Here is a 17,051-nt window from a genome sequence, read left to right on the forward strand (position 1 = left end):
AACTAATCAGAAGGCCAAATAGAAGCCCATTTAGAAGCGGGACTCAGCTCTTAACTCCTGGGCAGTGTTCTTTCTTCCATATGACTATATGTGCATTTTTGCTCTCTTGATCTGCTGCCTTTGAAATGCAGCTGCATTTTCCCAGCCTCCCTGGATCTCAATTTTACTTTTATATAAGTATTTGGAATGATACCTATGCTTACATATGTACTGCTGTGCTAAAGGAAAGATAGGATGAACCACAATAAATATTTGTGTATTAAAATTTAATCATTCAGCTGGGCGTGGTGGCTCATGCCTGTAATCGGGAGGCCGAGGCAGGCGGATCACAAGGTCAGAAGATTAAGATCATCTTGGCCAACATGGTGAAACCCTTGTATTTTTAGTCTGTACTAAAAATACAAAAATTAGCTGGGTGTGATGGCACGTGCCTGTAATCCCAGCTACTTGGGAGGCTGAGGCAGGAGAATAGCTTGAACCAGGGAGTTGGAGGTTGCAGTGAGGCAAGATCATGCCACTACACTCCAGCCTGGTGACAGAGCTAGACTCCGTCTCAAAAAAAAAAAAAAAAAAAAAAAAAAAAAAAAAAAAAAAAAAAAAATTAACCATTCATAGAATAGTTGGTTTCTACCCCCTGAGGTTCTGATGTCACCTTTGGTGAATGAATAAAGTCATACTCTGAAGATTGCAGAGGTAAACTGTCTTACAGAATTTTTCCTTACATGAAATGGACTGCTGCTAAGAATATGCTTTCAATCTTTATTGTGGGTTATTAATGACCAGAATCTATAACCTTCCATTAGTGAAAAATGCTAATAACTGCCTAAACACAATTAATCATGAAGCTTTTCCAAGCAGCCACGATCATTGGCTTTTCATTTCATCAAATAAGCATCTGATTGAACTTTCTGCAGCTGTTTGAAATATGAATTTATTTGGGGAAGGAAATTTAACATGGGCTCTTGATGAGTCTTTTCCTTGTAATTCCTAAAACAACGTTCCAGAAGAAGCAGCATTGACACTCCTCAGCAGGAAGTACTCAATCACGTTCCTAACAGTGGCATTTGTTCCTTCCATTTCTGGCCCTCCACTGGATATATTCTTGATTAAATGAAGCTAGGAGATTTCTTTGCTTTTTCTGACAACCAGAGTTTGAACCAGTGCTCGAGCAATTAAGGAGGTTGAGTATAAAGTTTTAGCAGTATCTAATATTTTACCCATTAATGTTTTCCTGAACCAGAATTCTCCCCTCCTTTCTCTTTTCCTCTTTCTCTCTGTGTGTGCCTGCGTATAGTAAAATCAAGTTTGTTTAAGCAGCTGTTTTTACCTGAGAAATGATTTAGTTATCTTTTTTATTATAGAATTGAGAAAGAACTGATGTAAGGTGATACCTTTTATAAACTCATCCCTCCAGAAGAGATTAAAAATACAATTACACAAGGTTACATTGATAACAAAACCAAGCCAAAACCAAATCCAAAACCGAACAAATAAGTGGAAGTATCATTTGACTCTGAAGAGACAAACAAATGGTTAATTGTTTAAGTTTTGCACTTTTCAACTAGTCTTGAGAAACTAAATATAATCACAGGGTTCAAGGAGATACTGCTATTCAGAACAGCAGTTCAAAAAAGACATTTGAACAAAATTTAAAAAAAGAAAAAGAAAAGAGACATTTTTATGGAAACTTTGGTTACTAGAATGAGTACCAGAAATAGTAGTGTAGGGGGTTTCTTCTTCAATGCCTGGTGAGGTTGCTCTTCTCACCTTAGAAGTGACATTAACCATTGGCATACTCAGGAAATAGAGATGATGCATGTATTCAGCATTTTTAAAAGTGTTATGTCTCTTACTAAAGAGGAGATACTTTAGGAGTCAGAAGTTGGCAAGTAACCTTTTTCCCCAAAGGTGTGATGATGTGTTATTATTAAATATACACACAGTCATAATATTAGTGCTTCACACGGCAGCTTTATAGTAATTTACATATTTTACTGTAGTAAACTTTCTAAAACTATAAAGAATTTTTCTTTTTTTCCTCATAAAAGCCAGTAGAGGCATACCAAAATATAATATAGTCAGTAATTGAGTGTGATGTTGCTACTTTGCAGTTAAAACTGCTAAATAATGTCTATCTGAATCTATTAATATCTGTGCAAACTTACCCACATCAACTTTGTTTCAATGGTGGGATTATTGTTAATTATAAATGTGTGCTGTTATAACTAGAAAATCTAGCCAAACATAGGTAATGTAAAAGAAGCAAATGTTTTAACATGGCTTTAGAAGCAATGGAAACATTACTTGACCTTGTTTTCTTTGTTTCTTATTCCATAGCTTAGGATAGGGAGTAGCAGAAGTTAAGGCACTCAGATTGTCAGGGATTTAAATGTTTAGGGAAGTGAGATAAGGTTTCCATAAGTTCATAGCAAGTGAAGATTTGCAAATTACCAGGTGTTAGTATTTAAAGGGACATTTCTTTAACTCCCTTCATTTTAGTGATAAGTAAACTGAAGCCCAGAGACGTTAAATGACTTTACAGCTCACTAAAGCTGGAATTTGAACCCAGGTCTTCGGGACCCCCTGAGACCAGTACACTTTCTGCATCTCACACTGCCTTCTGTGCAGATTGAGAATACCGGTTTTGGCATTACCACCGACAATCAGCAATGTGTATCTACATGTTTAAATCTTTAAAACAACACTGAATGAAAAAAGCAAGTTGGAGAATTGTATGTACAGTATGATACCATTTATTGTTACATAAGTGTTGCTTAAGTTTCCCGAACAAAGAGCACTTCCAAATAGTTTGGTTCAGCAATGCCCTACCATAGTGAATTTGACCCTGTTGTGACCAAGTGATGAAAAACTTTCCATCAAGTTGTTAGTTCCCTGGAAAATCTGTGGTTCCACTCATATATTTAATTTTGTGTCCTCGGTTGTCTGAGAGTATTGAAACCACGGTATGAAGTATATGTGTATATAACTATATACACAGTATGAAGTATATGTGTATATAGTTAGCTTCACATTCATTTTTGTAAAATTAGTTTTGTTCATATTTGTTTTTACATGATTGATGGTAGCAAAATTGGCAAGAGATAAATGAGACTTTCCACAAATATATCTGTACTGGGATGTAATAAAAGGTTGTTCCTAAACCCATCTATGATGACTGCAGCATGCAACTCCAGAAACCAAAAAGGTACCAGTGCGGGAACAGGTCCTCCAAGGACACAAAAAATGCTAATGTTGAGGAACAGCTTCCCCATCCATTCCTGGAGACATGACACCACTTCCATCCTGTCAATCTTCAAAGTAGCTAAGGGTTGGGGAGCCTTTTTAAGATTGTCTCTATAAAAGTAAGTATTATAAAAACCAAGTACTTCAACAGCTTTGGAGATAAGAGAAGAGTTATTGCTTCCTTCACTTTGTGGAGCTGATGAGTTTTGGAAGATAGTGGTGAAAAAAATCAATATTAGATGGTTCTTGAAAAAAATAATAACTTTTGCTATATTTCTAGGAAGGAAGACTTTTGCAGTGAGCAGCTCAAATTAATGACATCAGTCTCTCTGACCCCTAGGTTGCGTGAAATAAGCCCTTGGATCTTTTATTCCCTTTGATTAATTTTTTAAACAATTACATATTTCAGATACACACAAAAGCACAGAGAATAATATAATCGACACCTGTTATATTTAACACATCTCAACCTTTTGCCATACACATTTCTTTCTAGAGGTTTTATTTATTTATTTATTTATTTTTGGATAACCAAACTGATTACAGACCTGAAGCCACTTTGTTACCCTTTTCTGATCTAATTCCCCTATCTTGCTCCTCAGAGGAGCTTTACTGGGTGCATTTTAATGCTATTGCTACATATTTACTTATCCATAAACAATATATAGTATTGTCTTGAGCAGTTTTAAAGTTCACATAAATGGTATCATACTGTACATACAATTCTCCAACTTGCTTTTTTCATTCAATGTTGTTTTAAATATTTAAACAAGTAGATACACATTGCTCTGATTCATTTCAATGAATGTGCCACATTCCAGTATGTGAAAATTGAAGATGTAACTTCTTTGCTATTACAAACAGTGCTGCATTGAGCAGCTTTGTATAGTGTCTTCTTGGGCAGCTGTGTGAGATTTTCCTTTAGGATAAATACCTACAAGTGCAATTGCTGGGGTATAGGGCAAAATTATCCCGAGCTTTACGGGATACTAGATTGGCTTGTCAAGTTGTTGTGGCAATTTATACTTTCATCAGAAGTACACAAAAATTCTTTTTCCACATTCTTGTCAATATATTGCTAAAAGGATATCATAAAACATCCATAATTAAGAATATTCCAATTAAAGTAACAATGAGTTTTCACTTATCAGATTGTTACATTTCACTCAAAGAAAGTTTAAAAGTTGACAAGAGTGCATACCTTTTTTTGGAAGGATGTACACAAAAATATTGACAGTTCTTACCTCTAAAAATCAGACCTGGAGTTAGGTGAAGGCGAGAAATATATTTTTTAGTTTTGTTGTATTTGCTTTTATAGTACTTGAAATTTCAACTCTCTATATGTTTTTTAAATAAAAATTTTAAAGTCAAATGCCTAGATGCTTACTTCTTCTTTCTTTGGGGAAAGTTTTTTCTGCATCCAAATTTATTGAGCCTAAAGAACATTTAAAATGTATAAAGAGTTGTTGATTTCCTGAATGACTGGTTCATACAATAGTGAATGCAGCAGAAATGTTTGCTAAAAAATAAGATGCAAATAACGGTGCTTTAAAACTTTAGCAACATAAGTCAACAAAACATTCATGGTATTACAATATTTATTTTTTCTATATGATGTCAGAGTAATGTACCTGCTGTGACATTGCAGAGATCAAATCAAATATAGTTTGTAGGTTTGTGTCTTCTCGAAAGCTCACTTATGTACTTAGAATCAAGGTAATTGGTGCATCCTGAATAAAGTCAGGGGCTTAAATTGCTATACTGAATAAAGATATTCCTAATATTTAAAAATATTTAATTTTAAATACAATTTTTGTCTATTTTTGTTTTCTTTTTATGTAGCCACTATCCAGACATGTCAGGGGTGTGTGTGTGTGTGTGTGTGTGTGTGTGTGTGTGTGTCTTTTGTTTTGTTTTAATTGCTGTTTAGGGATGTGGTTTCTTTTAAATAGTCAGTTTTCTATTTTTGAAGTTACTGAATTTTCCCTTCTGATCTGTGTTCTCAAATGGACTTAAATTCTCTCATGTTGAGCAGCTCTTCTTAAGTATACTTGGTACAAGCATTTTAAGAATGACAAATCAAGCTCATGCATGAGCTAAAGATGAGGCATAGAGTAAAATTCTATAACTCGATTGTCCTCCTGGTCAGGCTGTAGGATTGAAAGCTATTTACAAAGAAGAAAAAGTTTTGGAGTGCCCACAACAACAATGCATATTTTATATATTTATTGCAATGACCAGGCAAGATAGCTTGATTTTTCTCTAATTGCACCAAGCATAGTATTTGTTTTCTGATTGTATCTCATCTCTGGACTGATGGGGGTACAGTGGAAAGAATGAAATCTTGATGCTTATACTATTTTGCCTAACTTCATCTTGAAAAAAAGATAGCCTAGGCGTGTCATTTTAGAATAAATCTTGAAGTGTGTTTGTACTTTGTTAATTCCTAGGTGAAAAAGTGTTTGTATCTCTCTATGGAGGTGCCATAGACATGAATATAAGGCTGGATAAGAATTCCTTGACCATCGAGAAAACCTACATATCTCTGGCCAATCAGCGAACTGTAACCATTCACAACCGCAGTAATATCATTGCCCATTTCCTGTGGAAGGTATTTGCTACCCAGCAAGAAGAGGACAGAGAAAAGTATAGGTCTGTAACAAAAATCACCTATATGCAGTAATTTGAAGGGGGGGGGGGCGAATGTAAAACTAAGTTATTATGAAAAATCAGTGAATTTTGTGCTAATTTTTAGCCAACTCAACCAATGTCACATTTTTCTAACTTGGTTCTGGTGTAAGATCCTCTTTTGAAGCTGCTCATCTGAACAACCTGAGCTGAGCTATGTGGAACAGAATGTCCATCCTGAGTTAATGTAACCTGGTTATAGTTTAGAAGTAATGGAATGCCTAGATTTTGAAGACCAAACCTATCATTCTTCACTATTCTTTCAAAACAAGTCTCCCTGTCTCTATTAAATACTTTTCATAACCCTAACCAAGTTGATCAGCTTTTTCTTTTTCTTTTTTTTTTTTTTTTTTGAGACGGAGTCTCGCACTGTCGCCCAGGCTGGTGTGCAGTAGTGCGATCTTAGCACACTACAATCTCCGCCTCCTAGGTTCAAGCAATTCTCCTGCCTTAGCCTCCTGAGTAGCTAGGATTACAGGCTCCCACCACCAGGCCCGGCTAATTTTTTGTATTTTTAGTAGGGACATGGGGTTTCAATATGTTGGCCAGGCTGGTCTCAAGGTCCTTGACCTCATGATCGCCTGCCTTGGTCTCCCAAAGTGTTGGGATTACAAGTGTGAGCCACCGCGCCCAGCCAGGTTGATCAGCTTTCATAAAGAGTTCCTAAAAATAACCTATTTTGGATTGGCATCAATGCGGAATTTTTTTCAGTGAAAAGATACTTCTAGAAAATATGAAGATTGAGGAAAAAGAAGGGCTTGGATATAATGGCTTTTATATTCTTGGTTTTAGTAGCATTGCTCAGTCCCTGCAAACTATATAATTTAATAATGATTTCTTATTGGTATCTTTAATATTATTATGGTTTTTAAAATGGCACTTCAGGCAGTGGAGAAAATTAATAAAATGTAAAACCAAACTGTTGTAGCTAATGTCATCACTGTTAAATTTTGAAGATTTCTTTTACTGACTCCATGCTTGCCTCTTTTAAGCCCCATTTTCATTTTTATCTCCTTCCAGCCTCCCTGAATTAACACTTTTGCTGCTTTCATTGGAATTTATTTCAGCCTTTTTTATTTGCCTTTCCATTTTCATTAAAGATTAGCCCTGGGAAGCTTCAAAGCTTTGTTTAAAACCAAGTTCATATGTGATAAAAATAAAAGTCTTAGGTCCGTGGAAACCAGGAAGAACCCCCCCAGTGTGCAGTCCCTAATTGAATCAGAAGCCGCGACAATGACAGGACACAGTGGACCAGAAGCTTTGTCATTCAGACAATGAGCTTTAATCACTGAATCACTACTGTGCCATTTTTTAAAAAATGAGGAAAGAAAAACCACTTATGCCTAAAATCTTCCTCTGGCCTTATGGCATAGAAATATCTGTGGTTTTAAAAGGCACAAGGAAAAGGATCTGCTACTGCTTCCTTTGTCCTACCTGGTTCCCTGGCTCACATGTGCTCACCAGCGATCAAAATGGCCCAACATGCTTGAAGGGAAAGTGGGAAAGGAGATCAAGTAAAGAAAGTCAAACAGCAAAGTAGTGTTTCGGTATCATTCTTGTCCTATGGGCATAAGCCTTTGTGGAGAGTGAGTACACATTGTAAGAAGGAAAGCCAGCTTTAATTTCAGCCATGTCTGTGTGTTTGGCTATATGGATAGTATGTGATTGATGCCATGCCAATACCAAAAAGTATGTAAGGTTAATTTCAGCACTTAAACTCTAGAAAAATTAAAACCAATGGTTATCAGAGATGCTTAACTATAGGGAATATAATTCAGCCCCAGTGGATGGACATTGATTTTCATTTTTTTCCCACTTCACCTGACACATCCCTCTCTCTTTAATATTGTCTTTTATTCTTCCCTTTCTCTTGCATCATTTTCTTTTACTATCTCCCTTGCTCTTTCTATTATTTCTCCTGGCAACTTCTTTGTAACAAGGGGAAAAATATAGGATAGCAATTTTATAACCATGATTGGAAGCCTTTATCATCTAGAATCATGACCGTCTTTTAACCAATAGACTTGAAAAGCAGCTTCACATAAATAAGAATATCACCACTTTCACTCTGGGTGACATACAGGCCCAGAACTCCTGTTTCTCCAAACTGTGTTGCTTTATCTCTGTAAAGAGTCTATGATGTGCTGCCCCTTCTCTTCCTCCCACCTCTCTCCTGAGTGCCAGGAGCTCGGCCAAGAGGGAAAAAGGATACCAGTCATGCTGATCTCTTGTCACACCAGGGTGGCACTTCTTGCTCTTCTCTCTATTGTTCCTCGATACAGCCCCAAGCATAATAATAAGAAAGCAAACAACTTTCCTATTATAAGCCATGAATTCTTGTCCTTGAGGTAACTGTGATAAAATGCCCAACCTCTTGGAAAGGAAGGCAAGTACAGACAAGTTTGCCCTTTACTAAACATTAAACTCCTGCCTTCTGGACAGGGCAGTGGTGCTCTTGCTGTGAGTGTAGGCCCCTCCTCCTCCATGTCACAAATTCTCAGATTGTGTCCCAGGCCACACATCAGGGGTCAATAAAGCAGAGTGTTCTTTGGTAACTTGCTTATGGGCAGAGGTCCACCCATCCCTGAAAAGCTGCAGCGAGATCTTTAGTGAATGGGGTGAATCCTCTCTTGAGCACCCCAGCAAGGCCTACAGAGCTGAATCAGACGTTACCCTCATGATATCTGACTCTCTTGCTCATGATGGGGTGCACCTTCTTCCTTTGTTCCCCCTCTTTCAGCAACCTCTATGGTTAAAAGGTTTAACTTCTGTGTAAACTTTCAGGTCAGATTCAAGAGCCTGCCCACTGTTTTCCTGGCATTTTAACATGGCTTAAAGCGTGTCCTGTGGCATTCATCTCCAGGGGCTGAACGTTGCTCAAAGGTGGCTTCAACAATGCTGATAGCTCTAACAGATACACTCAAGTCCCATTCTAGCCATCAAGGTTTCTTGCCCTCTTGTGGCAAAGAATATCTTGGATATCTCTTCTTCCAGTGGAGGAATTTCAGCCCCAGGAATCCCTATGTTTCCAGCAGTTTACTGTTTGGCCTTCCTCCACACCCACCTCAAAGTATCGCTAAAAACTTTAGGACACGTGTCCAGGTTTGGGGATAGAAGGTTGTTTCCATGCTACACTCTTGGGCAATGATGTTCCTCCCCCTAGAAAGAAGTTCTGTGCTTTAAAAATGTTTTCTTTTCTTTTTTTTTTTTTTTAACTGGAGAATCAGATGTATAGGGACCTCTAAAAGATCACCTTTTTGTTCTTTCTCTTGATGTTTTCCTGGGACTTGCAGAGAAATTAATCTCTTCAGAAATGGAGGCTGCATTCATCCCTCCTTGCTTCCTCAACCTTGTCCTGAGGGATTTTAAAACATTCTGCAAGATTCTTTCATACTCATTCTTATCACGTTCGCTGTATTTGGAGACCTGGCATGGGCTTTAAGGATTTTTGCTCCCCATTTCCCCAGCAAGGTCACAGCCATTTTCTCAATAGCAGCTGGCTCTAATTCTAGATTTGCTCTGTACAAGAGCTCCTACAATTCTGAATGCAGCCCCCCAGGGTGGTCAGCATGGGTTTATTCTATAATATGCAGATGTAGGAAATGACACGTTTCCTTAGATAAATCAGTTTTAATTGGGCTTTGAGCCTACCACCTGAATCATAATAAACTGAATCTTAGTTATGGTTAGAGGCCCCTTTCCTTCCCTATGGTTTATACAAAAATCTGAAGATTTACATGGTACTGCCAAACAGGGAGAGGATCTCTAGTTCTTCATTTGTAACATCCATCACAGAGTTGCTAACTGTTCAGAGTCACATGGTTCATTTTCCGTTTGAAGGTGGATGGCTCCATTTGTTCCAGGCCAAGTGTGGACATGGGAGTATTTCTTCCAGCTCTCAAGACCATGGCTCTTAGTTTTTAATCCTCTCAGCCTTCAGTTAGCATCTCTTTTGGGTGGTGAAGGGAGCAGGTTACAGGCCTTGAGTACCTGAAGATGAGGGACTATTACTCATTCAACCCTGCTTCACCAGAGACACACGTCTTCTCCATTGACTATTAAAGGTGCTGGTAGCTACTAGACCATTTGTAAAATGGGTTAAGTCCATGGTTTTATTGAAGAGAGGGCTGGCCTGCTGTTATGCTATCTGATGAAAGGTCTCCTCATCTATAAAAGAGAACAAGCTCTGAGTGCAAGAAACCATGACGATCAGCGGGACAAGATGGCAGAACACTAGGACTGAGATCTATAGAAGCCCTTGTTGGAGCCAGGCTCCCTGAAGGTGTGGCTATACACCTCCTCCTCGACTCTCAGTCCTGGCTCCAATTCTCCATCAGAGGGCAAAGAGGAAGAACCCAGGACCCACTTTCTTCCCTTTGCCTTCTACTGGCTCTTACCAATTTGGAGTTTCAACAGCATGGGAGAAGAGCAGCATTTTGGAATTTGTTTTGTTCTCTTTGCTTTCTGCTGCTGGGATTGCATTTCTCATACTCCTCAGTTCATGGAGCATTATCATCCTCATCCTTGGTCCACACAGAGAATTTTATTTTTTCTCTTACATCCCTACACCCTACTCCTGTTAATTCCCCCAAAGATACCATTCTAATATGTTAATGTATCTATCTTTTTATGTGAATCTGTTCTTTCAAAATGTATATTGTCTCGGGGGAGAGACAGAGAGAAGTCATATTTTGTATTCCATTTTCTCCTTTTTCTCACAAGGCTGTGTGCTTAAGATCCATTCATGTTGCTATGTGTACATCTAATCCATTGCCTCCACCTTCTGCAGACCAGACCACATTGTGCCACCCCCACATTTCACCTGTGCATTCTTCCAGAGGTGGCATCCACAGGCTCATGCCGATGCAGGCATGTTAGGCAAACAGGTGAAAATCTTAGTGCCTCAGCCTGAGAATTAATTAACATTTAATTTCTTAAATGACTTGTCTTCTGGTTTAAAAAGAAATACATTGTGCACTAATACAATTTAGAAAATATTAAGACAAGCACAAAGATGAGGGCAAAAATCCATTCTAATCCTTCCAACTAGGGAAACCACAGTCAATATTTTGGTATGTCTAAATCTGTTTTTTTCCCCTAATAAGTATATATTTTTCTTTTGCTTTTTTATTACAAAAGTGGGATTATTGTATATGTTACATTTTGCCAATTTGTTTTTCACCTTAAAATATTTCAGACATTTGAAAATGATGTTAAGTATTCTATTTAATACCACTTTACTAGCTGCTTGTTGTTCCCTGATATTCCCTGGATTCCTGGGGGGCAGTGTGCATATTGGTTAGCACCAGGGGATTCAAGCCTCCAAAGACCTGAAGTTCAGGCTATCTTTCGGCTACATGATCTGGAACGAGTTACATAACCTTTCTAAGCCTCAGTTTCATCATCTATATAGTGGGAATGATGATCCTAATGCTAATGACCCTTCTGGTAGTTATGAGTATTAAATTATATGATGCATGTGAAAAGTTTGACAAGTGCCCAATAAATGTAATGTTTATGATTCTCATTTTTGTTCGACCAGTGCTTCATTATCTTACATCAAATTTACCCACTTGATCTGGTAGCATTCTAGCACTTTAATGGACATCTTTGTAGATGTGTCTTTGTTTATATCCATGATTGTTTTTAAGGATCTGTTCCTGCAAGTGGAATTTTTTGGTTTCTAATATAATCTGTAAGTTTTCCAGATCAGTATCAGATAACAAAATATCAAATGAAAAAGAAATGGACTCCTTTTTTTCTGCAAACTGAGCTGTCTTTAATTTGCACTGCTGTGCCCAGCAGTGTGGAAGGAATACTGTCAGTCACCTTGGACACTGCCTCCTACCTGGCAATAAAAATCAAGCACAAGATGCTTTCTTCCTTGGAACCAGAACACACTGAGCCCATTTCTTTGACTTCTTTTTGCAGTGTGACCAAAGCACCCTGAACACATACGTTATTTAAAAAGAGTTATTTGACAATACTGACAAGAGTTGGAACTGGGACAGGAATTCAGTGATCCTGGGCTCCCACTCAGCACTTACTTTGCAAAATAATTTCTCTCTCACCCCTGGTAATACCAGTACATTGATGGGAATGTGGTCGTATGTCCTGGGAGGAGATAAAATTCAATTGCAAAGTTCAGGAGAAATGTGAACACAGCTCTGGTGGGGGCAGTGAGTGGAGGATTGGGGAAAGCTGCTGTTCTCACTTATCACGATGGATATTAAGAGCAGGAAAGAGAGAGAAAAGGAGGTGCCTTAAGGCATAGCTTGAGCATTTTGTAAGCTTGACAGCTTGGTGATTGCCTATGGTGGACAGAGGGAGAAAACCGGTGTGTATGGAGTTGCCAGCTTTGTCCCAGGAACTGCACTAGAGCCTGGATTACATTTAACCCTCAACACATCTTTCTGATGGAGCAGCTTCTATGGTCTCTAGAAGGACAAGGCACTGAGGCTTAGAGGAATCGGGGAACTCCCAAAGTCACAGAGCTAGTAAACAGATCATAGAATCGGTATGCAAACCTAGTCCCTGCTGGCCCCAGGTTCTATTCTCCGGGTAACTAACAGCTAAGAAAGAATTAAAGCTAAGCAAATTTAAAAGGAACAAAATTGTCCTTGCCATGTGAGGGGCAGAATAGATGTTAAAGATTTAAAAAGCAGCCTGGAAAACACAATTACCTGAAAGAAAATATTTGTCCAGATATACATAAGGGCTCAGGAGTAAAGCAATGAGTATTGAATAGGAAAGGAATCCAGGGAGGATCTCTTAAAGAAGGTGGCTGAAGATGAGCAAATGGAGGCTCTGAGAGGTCTGAGGACCGAGTGCAAGGGCAGCAGGTTACAGACTCAGGGCAAGGAGGGACCACCCCAGGGTGAGGGGTGAGGACAGTTCCAGGAGGAGGGACTGGAGGGAAGCCAGAGTTCTTCATGGGAGTACCGACATGGATCTCACATTGCCTGTTTTCTTTAGGGCCTGTGATGACCTGATCAAAGAGGAGAAGGATGAGACTGATGAGTTTTTTGAAGAGTGCATTACTGATCCTTTACTCCGAGAACGTCTTTCTGTTCTCTCCCAAACCTTTGCGAATCAGAGGAGGCTGGTGCAGGGAGACAGCGTGCTCTTCTTCAATAACATTTTCACTGTGGAGCCCCTGGTGAGCATATAAATAAAAGCTGACCATACAGGAAACATAAGTAGGAGCACAGGGCTTGCTTTGAAAAGAGCGCTCACTTGGGGATTGAGACAGTGAGTTGCAAGAGAGTGAAGAGTCCACCTGAAGAACTTCACCATCACTGTGAGACATTATATAGACGGTAATGGTAAGAATGTCATGGGACACGTATATAGGTCACGTTTTCCATGCACCAGTTGCTGTGTTAACCACTTCCTAGGGATTATGCAGTTCATCTCATTTGAATATGTATTAGCTTACAAGTGTACGATACAAGATCCCATTAGAATCCCATTCGACAGATGAGGAAATTAAGACAGAAATGTTGTGACTTGCTCAAGGCCTAACAGCTGGGGTCAGTGGTTAGAAATTCATCCCTGATTGGCCTGACTGTATAGCAGGACTTCTCAACCCTGGAACTGTTGACATTTGGGGCTGGATCATTCTTTGTCCTACACATTGTAGGATGTTTCATGTAAAGCATCCTTACTTTTACCCACTAGATGCTAGTGTGACAGCCAAAACCGTTTCTGTACACTGCCAAATATGCTCTGTTGGGCACAATCACCTGGGTTGAGACCTGCTTTGTCCTTCATTCATTCATTGAATACTCATTGACTGCATGGTCCATATCAGGCACTGTTGTGTGTATCAGACATTGATGGACAAAACAGACATGATCCTTGACCTCATAGTCTGTCTAGTGAGAGCTGTGCCAGAATTAAAATGGGGTCTGTCTGATTGCACAGACTAAACTCTTAAGCACTCTTTCTCCCTACTGCCCCCAAATCAAAGAAGCTAGCAGCTTTGCTATTTACTGTATGCTGGTGCTGTGCTACAGGCTTCCTGTGCATTAGCCCACTCCCGCCAGACAGAGAGTGATGTGAGGATCAAAACAGTGATAGGAGGTGAGGAAGCCCGCAGCTGGTTAGAGCTGCCGAGTTGTTGCCATTTAAATCAGATGGAGAAGAGACATGGACATGAGGACACTTTAGAATACAAGTATACTTGTGAGAAATGCTACTGACGTATGCAGGCTCATTTTCCTTCTGTCTGCACTTCCAAATTGTTGTTAAAGCATATAACATGGAAAATGAGTTCCATGGCTAAGTAAGTTTGAGAAACACGAGGCTGAATATTGTTTGAAAGGTTTCTTGGTTATAAAACTTTGGAAAGCCTTTAGTATGCTAATGTGTGTTGTTAATCTCCAAGAGGGAGCTTTTCCCTTGGAGACACCCTCTGGGACACTGTTTTTTGGGGCCAGCTATGTGAGTCACTGGAGAAGACAGTAAGGTATTCTAGTTCAGAGGCTGAGGTGATTTTCATAGGCAAAGAAGTTGGAGAATGCTTCTTGAGAGAAGAACCTGGGCCTGAGTCTCCCAGGACAGGCCTTTTGGAGAATAAAATTGTGAACCATGGCATGGTTCACCCAAGGCTCCATGAGTAGACTAGTTTCTTGAAGTCAAGGGTTCACATAGGGAAAGAAGGTTGGAAATGTGTGTCAAGGCTGAGACTTCTGTCATGTCAGAGGACTATCCAGGGCTCAGGTGAGCAAAGGGATCTCCAAATATAATGGGTTAGATCAAGATGAGGACCAAAAGTGAAAATAGGTCAAGCCCTGAGATATGGAAAAGGTCAAGAAGGAATTATTGATTGGTGCATGCAAGCAGGTGGCTGAGCTGGGCTGAGGCAGGGAAGAGCCATCAGTTGTAATCTTAAACATACTGGTAAGGTCCATGTTGTCCAAGACTGTTCCCAGCTATGCTGGACATCCAGGCTGATGACCGCTTCTCCTGGGCAGCCCTGGGACCACAACATGGTGGTCAGGAGGAGGCCAGGGATAAGCCATAGGTAAGTCCTGCCCATTTCTATTTCAGAAGTAGGAACACTGGAATTACCTCCAATGAGCTTCTCCTCATGCTTCCTTCCATAACCCATGGTTCAATGAAGGAGATGTATGTGTGTGAAAATATGGCATCTAATATGATAGTTTTTGAATTCCAAGTGGGAACTGAATTGAGCATTCTTATCACGAGGCATCTTTTCATCCTTAGGAAGAAAAACGTTATAGTAATACACAGAAATGGTACCAAAATAATGAGACTAATTTTATTTGTATTGTGGGGGTTGGGGGATACCAGAAATAAGCAGAAATATTCACTTCCAATATAAATGGTCTTTATGGAATCTATCATGATTTTGTTTTCTTCCTGTATTATTTAGTCTTTCTTCTCATAATAATATTCATTAGCTGGTTGACAATTTTTGCAAAGTGAAAATGAAGGCATGAAACTTTCCTAGTTTTTCCAAAGTTATTCTGGTCAAAACAGCAGAACTCAGTATCAGTTATAGTGAATTCTTTATTGATGTTAAATCTCCTTACTTAAAAACTATAGTTCCTGAAAGTTTTATATAGATACAGTTCTTGTTTGTGAATGTACTATAAGGAGCTTGTACATTACTTCTACAGGTATTTAATGGGAAAATTCTACCATTTCACAGACTTCTTGGCACAAATGTGAGCCAAGAGTGCTTTTTACTGTTGAAATTTTGGTTTTCTGATTCAGGTAAATAAATGCTACAGTAGTCTCAGATGAGGGAGTTGGGAAAGGATTTTTAGAAGAGATGAGATCTGAACTGAATATTGGAAGAAGGGTAAGATTTAATTAAGTGGAAAAGGAGACAGAGAACGTTTCCAATTGGGAAAATTACAAAAACAAAGAAACGTATCCGAGGTAATTTCATTCTTCCTGCTTCTGAACTAGAAATGGGCAGGACCCACCGGTGGCCTACCCCCAGCCTCCTCCTGACTGCCATGTTGTGGTCCCAGGGCAGCCCATCCTCAGGAGGAGCAGTCATCAGCCTCGATCCCCAGTGCAGCTAGAAGAGTTTCGGCCCAGTATGTCTAAGATTACCACGACTGACTCCTCTTCCCTGCCTCAGCCCAGCTCAGCCACCTGGCGGCATGCACCAGTGATTCCTTCCTGACCTTTCCATGTCTCTGGGCTTGACCTATTTACATTTTTGGTCCTCATCTTCATCTAACCCATTGTATGTGGAGATCCCTTTGCTCACTTGAGCCCTGGATAGCCCTCTGACATGACGGAAGTTTCAGCCTCGACACACATCTCCAGCCTTCTTTCCCTGCCTGAACCCTTGACTTCAAGCAATGTTGGAGAATGTTTCCAATTGGGAAAATTACCAAAACAAACCATCAGGGAAGGAGCTACCTGACCAACCCACTGTGCTTTAAACTGCAGGCTGCCATCTCCCACCATGCTCTGTGGGGTGGTCATGTGCATTCCTTGCAAAGAGGGAGTTCTGTGGTCAAATAAGCTTAAAGAAATACTTGTTCAAGAGGAGGTGACTCTCCAAGCAATGGGGTGCAAGCAGCATTTCCCTATGACCACAGACCCCCTCCACAGAGCATCCACTGGGGTCCATGTTCTGTGGAACATGGACACGACAGAGGGTGAGATGGGTGGTGCAGGTCAGATAGTGGAAATGCCCAGTGCAGGAAGGGTCAGGGACACTGACCATCTCTGCAGGCAAAGTCGAGTGATGCATGAGGGTGCTGCTGACCTGGAACAGCCCAGGGGTGGTCAGAAAGGAAGGAAATGGCAGAAATCCGAGATGTTCAGAAGAAAGACACAAAAGTGGTTTTTGATCAACTGGCTGTTGATGGTGAGGTGAGACATTGTGAGAAATTTCATTTGTGTTTCTCCAAAGCTGTACTGAAGATATTGGGAGAATTATGATGTCTGATAGAAATGAGCAAGTCAGGAGTCCTGAGTTTACCTGCTAGCTTTGCCAATAGCAATATAAGCTTAACAAGCCATTTGATCTCCCTTGGCTTCAGTTGCCTTGTACACAAACAGGGTATTGCAGTTAAGTCAAATTGATCCTTTTTGATCTACAAGTTCTGACTTTCCAATTTAGGATC

At 39.7% G+C, this 17,051-nt stretch overlaps 1 protein-coding gene across 3 annotated transcripts in view; it reads left to right on the forward strand.

Annotated features, from left to right (window-relative positions):
* Nucleotides 1-17,051, forward strand: part of HYDIN (HYDIN axonemal central pair apparatus protein) — a 463,051-nt gene that overhangs the window by 129,700 nt on the left and 316,300 nt on the right. For all 3 annotated transcript variants that reach the window (XM_050772650.1, XM_050772651.1, XM_050772652.1), the window contains 2 exons: nt 5,694-5,895; nt 12,907-13,090. In XM_050772650.1, the coding sequence (XP_050628607.1) occupies nt 5,694-5,895; nt 12,907-13,090 (386 nt within the window). The remainder of the gene's footprint in view (nt 1-5,693; nt 5,896-12,906; nt 13,091-17,051) is intronic.

This window comes from Macaca thibetana, chromosome 20 (assembly GCF_024542745.1).
Source record: "Macaca thibetana thibetana isolate TM-01 chromosome 20, ASM2454274v1, whole genome shotgun sequence".
Taxonomy (NCBI): domain Eukaryota; kingdom Metazoa; phylum Chordata; class Mammalia; order Primates; family Cercopithecidae; genus Macaca; species Macaca thibetana.